This window comes from Phocoena sinus, chromosome 3, assembly GCF_008692025.1.
Source record: "Phocoena sinus isolate mPhoSin1 chromosome 3, mPhoSin1.pri, whole genome shotgun sequence".
In the NCBI taxonomy this organism is placed as follows: Eukaryota; Metazoa; Chordata; class Mammalia; order Artiodactyla; family Phocoenidae; genus Phocoena; species Phocoena sinus.
The window spans coordinates 81,657,935-81,664,496 of record NC_045765.1 but is presented as its reverse complement, the minus strand read 5'-3'; the positions used below and the strand labels follow the sequence as shown (position 1 = coordinate 81,664,496).

The 6,562-nt window shown below is 45.6% G+C and overlaps 1 protein-coding gene across 3 annotated transcripts in view; it reads left to right on the top strand.

Annotated features, from left to right (window-relative positions):
* The first annotated feature begins 904 nt into the window (after positions 1–904).
* The window catches only part of CAMK4 (calcium/calmodulin dependent protein kinase IV), a 239,444-nt gene continuing 233,786 nt past the window's right edge, over positions 905–6,562 (top strand). For all 3 annotated transcript variants that reach the window (XM_032626763.1, XM_032626762.1, XM_032626761.1), the window contains exons 1-2: positions 905–1,004; positions 1,404–1,642. In XM_032626763.1, coding sequence (XP_032482654.1) covers positions 915–1,004; positions 1,404–1,642 — 329 coding nt within the window. In that variant the 5' untranslated portion in view covers positions 905–914. The remainder of the gene's footprint in view (positions 1,005–1,403; positions 1,643–6,562) is intronic.

Here is a 6,562-nt window from a genome sequence, read left to right as displayed (position 1 = left end):
CTTAAGTGTAAGAAATTAATCAGTAATAGTGGAAACTATTGGACCATGTTTACTGGTGTAATCAGGAATGGGGACACACTAAGAGTTTAATGCATGTTGCAGGAAAGTCAGAAAAGAAAAAAGACTAAAAGTAATACCTGTGAAGTAAGATTAAATAAAGGGCTTAAAGTTATTTAGCCAGAAATGAGATATGATGTAATGTCTTTATATATACAAAGATTTATTACAGAATATAATGACTAATTGTTGTTCATTTCTGCTGAAATCTAAAAAAAGTTCAAGGGTAGAAATATAAATGATATAGATTTAACCAATACTTAGAAGGATAGCCTAAAGGTTTATGGGCAGACATTAGAATGCTTGTGATGGGACACATCTCTTGGGAAGAGGAAAGAGCTTTAAATGTAGCAGCCTTCTCTGTCATGAATGATGACAAGTCCTGCTTTAAGGCCGAGGGCTGGACTAGTTGGATTCCATAGGGCCCTTCCAAACCTGTAATTCTCTGGGTCACTTCTGTTGCTAGCCTTCAGAAGCTGGGAGTCAACTAGACATAGCAAATACCTGCCCTTCCAGGAGCTCCAAAAGTGCCACAGGATGCAGTGCCAGCAGCAGCACGGCAGCACCTATTACAACTGAAGACTTCATTCAAAGGTGAGTCAGGTCACCGTGGACCCAGACACTTCCCTTTCCTCCAGCTTTCACTGGCTCTGGGCATTGGAGCCCTGGAGGATCGGCGACCAGAGGACACCCTTCCCAGCCGTCAATATAACCTTTGACAGAGGGAGGAACAAGGGATGGCCGGTTAGCTGGTGCTGGGTGGGAGGGGCTCGCCACCTAGACGCGCTCAAGGAGAGATGAGTTGCGCCAGCAACAGCCAGGTCCCTTTCTCACCATCCTGCTGGCCACCCGGACCCATGTGCTCCCAGAGCGCGCTGGGCGCTCAACACTCGGAGCGATTGTCCCTGTGCGCTCGGTCTCTTCCAGGCACCCGATTCCAGCGGGAGGTAGCGTGGGATGATGCTTTGGCCCTTGTGCCTTCCGCAGTCTCCAGCATCCGGAGGCGCCCTAGCTGGCTCCACCGCAGCCACTGCCAGAGAGGGAGAAAGGAAAAAAAAGGGAGGGGGGTTGGAAAGGCACGGTGGAGGGAGGTAGGGAGGGAAGGACCGAAGGGGGAGGGAACCACTCTCCTTTGCAGTGCCGCCGCCTCCTCTCTCTTGCCAGCGGCGACTGGGGTTCTCCCTCCACACCGTCTCCCAGTTCCTCGGCCCCTTCTCCGCCCACCCTCCCGCCAGAGCGTGCAGAAAGGGAACCGCAGCCCGAGCGCGGCTGACGGCGCCGGGGGAGGCGGCCGTGGGTGTGTGCGTGTGTTTGAAGGACGCCACCTTTCGCTCCTGCGTTCGCAGGCGGTGACTGGCGGCGGGGCTTCTCGCTCCGGCAACGGTGGCGACCGCGGCGGCGGCTTCCGGAGTCCCGCCGCGAAGATGCTCAAAGTCACGGTGCCCTCGTGCTCCGCCTCGTCCTGCTCTTCGGTCACCGCCAGTGTGGCCCCGGGGGCCGGGAGCCTCATCCCGGATTACTGGATCGACGGCTCCAACAGGGATGCTTTGAGCGATTTCTTCGAGGTGGAGTCGGAGCTGGGACGGTAAGGTGGAGGGGGCGGGGTGGCGAGCTGGGGCGTTGGGGGGCGCCCTGGACCTGGTAGAGCCGGGCGCCCTGTGCGCGGGCTCGGGCTTCTGGGGAAGCCCGCGGCGCGCAGCGGGCGCTCTCCCTCTCGCAGCGACAGCTCCCGAGGATGCGGGAGCTGGCCTCACTGCCCTCCGGTTTCTACCCGCTCTGGGAGAGAGCTCACCACCATGCAAGTGCGAGTTGGGTCTCCCCGGGAGCGCCCAGGCCGGTGCAGCTGCTAGCAGCAGCCCGACTCTCTCCCACTCTCCCTCCTCCTCACCGCCTGCCACTTCCCTTGCGTGACAGCTCCCACCGCACGTGGGCCCTGCTTTCCCAACTGGTGTCTTTGCTCACGATTATATCTTGCCAGAGGATCCTGTTTGTCTAGTTATTTTTTGGATTGGGGGTGGAGGGAGCCTCTCCAAATCATGACAGAATTATTAAATTAGATTCTTTCTCTTTCCCCTCATCAAGCTCTTCAAAGCAAGTGGCACTAGAAATTAAACTTAAACACTAGCTTCCCTGCAGAGTCTGCTCAGGAGTGAAGGGGAAATGAATCATTTAAGAGAGTTGAAGGCAGAATAATGAACTAGTGTGGCTTTAAAGAAAAAGCAGCCCTTGGGGTGGTAATTAGTGAGAAGAGTTCTGCGGCTCTTCTTTCATGTGCTGGAGTGATTTGTTTAAATTATGTATGCAGAAAACCACCTCCCTGGGGTTGTAGAAATGTTCCTCATCCCTTCTGTGAAGATCCAAACAGGTAGTGGTTTTGCCATGTGAATGATGCCATATGCTCTCATATTTTTATCCATTGAAAAATATTTTTCCTTTCCTTCCTTTTTCCTTTTTTCCTTTCTGCTATCCATAGGTAAGGGACTTCTTTTCAACACTCATTTTAGAACCAGGCCCTTTATTATAGGGAATCTAAAGATGTAATTTCAGCGTTTAACAGGTTGAAGCTTCTGTACTTAACTATTTCTTTGCAATTTTATTTTCCATTCTTTTTTTGCTGGAAACAGTTTAGCTAACAGCCATTTTATTTTTCATGGCATTGGAGACTACAGTGTGGTATTCTGGATGTTGGTACCTAGTGGGACTGTAAGGGCCACTTTTCCCCTCCGAATTGCCACTACTATTAATGGCTCACTGAGTGCAGAAGGTGTGGAAGAAAAGCAAAACTTCTGAATGAAAATTTAGGAGTTGCCACTGTTTTAAAATGTTTCAGAATATTTGAGCATTGAATAATGCATACATAAACATCCTGTTCTGATCAAGTTTTTCAATGTTCATCTGAAGATCTGCTGTAGTATGCATTCCCTAGTAGGTTGAAAATGAAATATCTCCTTTTGTAAGGTTTGAAGCCTACATAATTGTATGATGAGCTGCAGTGGAACAGTGTAAACTTCTGATTAAAGTGATAATCTACTTAAAATTGATGAGTTTTAGAAACTGCCACCTAGTAGAGGAAGTGCCTGATGGTACTCCAGGGACTGTCTCAACACCAAATCTAACTGCTTTCTGAGTAACGTTTACCTTAGATGCTCCTAATTGGCTATGACTTACCATCAGCACACGTTATCTTTGTGATTAAGCTTTGCCCTCAGGAAGCTCAAGAAATTTCCTTTAATGTAAGGAATGGGAAAATGTGTAGAAAAATAAACTACAAATTGTGTGTATATACAAGATGGCAGACTTCATAGGGAAAACCTAAGGAATTTGGAGTTTATTATATACTTTTTAAAACAGCTTGTTATATTTTGTACTAAATTTTGGAGCGTGAATATAAATCAATTATATATTGCTAAGACTCTCACTCTGCTAGCTAATCATTTGATTACCATGAAAATCACAGAATTAAAATATTTTGAGAAGAGATTTTAAATTGTTACTTCTGTCCTCTTTTTCAGTATTTATGTATATTAGGTAAGTTCTTTGTAGATGGCAGAATTGGTGAGGTGCATACTTACTCCATTTGGTTGAGACTTTGAGAAATATTATCACTTCATGGTCAAAGTTGTTTTTTTTTCAACAAAATAAACCTAAAACATAAAGCAGCTCTGTTACAAATACAATTAGTAAGAATCTATAAAGCCAGAGAATGCAACAGAATTATACTTGTAGATATTGACTGAGTGACAAGTTTTCTTCCTCACAAGTGATAAAGTTGAGGCTCAGTCGATTGGTTTCAAGTCTTTACTCTCTTTACTCCCAGTCTTGGGCCAAGTCTGCCTGCCAGTGGTGACTCTAAAGCCAAAATATTTAATTCATTAGTAACACAGTTGTTATTAAGAGTAAGAGAACAATGCCCCTAGTGTTGTGTGGTGCCATTTTGGTTAGTTCCAGGATGTGGACAGTTCTCTCCAGATCAAGTATAGATTAAGCTATAGAGTAATCTATTACAATTACGTGTTGTAAACTAGTGACTCCTGAATTCAAGAAAATTGGACAGGGCTTCCCTGGTGGCGCAGTGGTTGAGAGTCCGCCTGCCGATGCAGGGGACACGGGTTCGTGCCCCGGTCCCGGGAAGATCCCACATGCCCGCGGAGCGGCTGGGCCCGTGAGCCATGGCCGCTGAAGCCCTCGCATCTGGAGCCTGTGCTCCACAACGGGAGAGGCCACAACAGTGAGAGGCCCGCATACTGCAAAAAAGAAAAAAAAAAAAAAGAAAAAAAGAAAATGGACAAGTGACCATTAGGGCAACATAGCTTGAGGATGTATTGGGGGATTTCAGGGAACAAAATTCCCAAGGCTGTAACCACTTGAATCCCCTGGATGGTACTGACAGCACCATCCACCAATCCATTCAGACCAGGGTAGATGTGATAGCTTTCTTTTTCAGGATGAGGGTGAGGCAGGAGCTGAAGCAGGGACTGAAGCAGGGGCCGAAGGGTGTTGAAAGGAATTATCTAAGAGTTTCAGGCAAACTAATTTATTTTCCCAAAACCACATTTGAAAATACTGCTATGTTTATAAAATTTGTTTAAAAGTTACAAAAAATCACGTTACAACAAATTCAGTTCTACTCCAAAAAAATAAATTGACCGTGATCCTGTTCAGGACTCCATATCTTAAAGAGTGGTTGGTCCTTTGCCCAGTGATTTGAGAAATTGGTGTTTTAAAGGTTTTTCCAAGGGAGAAGGGACCCTCCCTCTGGTCCAGATTCTGCCAGGTGGTTTGGCAAACAGAGGGACAGGATTTGGCCTGGGCTGCTCTGTGGTGATGATTTGGCCCTGTGCATCCAAACCCATGTTCTCTCTTCAGTTATTTCTCACCTTTTGTTTCTGTCTGTTTTATGAGATTGAAAGAATGTTTGTAACAAAATCAGATGTATTCCCACACACACACAAGTTCAGGGAAGCAAATGAAAGATAATTAGGACAAGAGAATAAAAGTGTGAAAATCACAGAATTAAAGTATTTTGAGAAATACTTAGGTTTTGCTCTCTTTTTCAGCGTAGAAATTGAGTTTTTGGAATCTTTTCTTTTTAAATTTCCATTACATTTAACTATAGTTTCTTTAGGCTAATGACTTTCAGTACCTGCCCACCACCCAACTTGAACTTATATAGCAACCTAATTTAAGCATAATTATATAGGATCCCTTGTTATGTGTGTTCTTGCTCAGGAAACAAATTTAGATAGTGAGTCATGTGTATATAAATGGAATAAAAGCTTCATAAAACAATGTTTATTTTTATTACCAGCAGTGTACTCTATATTTCCCTATTCTGTGCTGTTTAATTTATTCTAGTTCCTTAAAATATTGGTTGAACCTACGTGATTTCACATCCCACTAGTAGGTTGTGATTCAGTTTGAAAAGTACTGTTTTAGGCCCCGTAAATCTGTGTATGCCAGATGAAAGTATGAGTATGAGTATCTTCCTTTCGAAAGATGCCATGCAGAACAATTGGTAACATTGAGTAGTGACTGATTGCATAGCTCTGTAAAGAAAAATCCCCCTGTCTTTCCTTCCAACATTATTGGGTTTCCCTTTTCAAACACTATTGGAAAAACTCTGGTTTCTCCATGAGGCCTGCTGAGTGGAGTATATTCTGGACTGGCTGAGCAGTTCAGGAGGCTGGACCAGGAGCACCTTCACTGTGGAGTGGAGGAATCCAGAGGCCTGAGCAGGGCTGTAGTCCACTCGGTAACATGTAACTTTGTTCCCAGGTAATGGTCAGCAAATGCTTCCTGTAAGGAAACAGAAAAGTGTGCATTTTCTGAAAAGGAGGGCTCCAACCTGTGCTCCTGGCTGGGGAGGAATCGGATCCTCTCTTTTCCCTTTTCCCTTCCTTCCGTTTGTTCAAGTCCGTTCCTGAGCCATTCTTAGCCAGTGCTTCTTGGGCTCTTGGTCTTTCCCTCACACTGTCCTTTAGGGCCCCACAGCCTATCCAGCGTATCCCCACAGCTGGCTATGGATCTCCTGCCACACGCAGTGTACTTTGTATCTTAAGCTCTTCTGGGGATGATGTTGTTTTTCTTTTTTTATCTCACTAGGAATTTAAAGTATACTTGTTCAGTCCCTCTCTTGTTCTCTGTGCACCTGATTCTCTTCTCAGGCAGTTGACACAGTAGCAAGGTGGGATTGCATTTGGGAGAACAGAAACTGGGGCTGCACAGGCTCTTCGCACCAACACTGACTACAAGTTCTGGAAGGCAGGGTCTGTAGATTTGGCTGGTTCACTCTTGGGTGCTCATTGCCTGGCATAGTACTCAGTACTCAGTAGGTGCTCAACAAATGATTTTGAAGAGAATGAATGAATGATAACAAAGTGGGCCAGGCACTGTGGGTCCTGATGTGATGATCTCAGTTCTAAGGACCCCAAGGAAAGGGAAATCTGGTGACCTGTTTGACGTGTGTGACCATGATCTTAATCTCACTCAGCACTGGTTTCCTTTC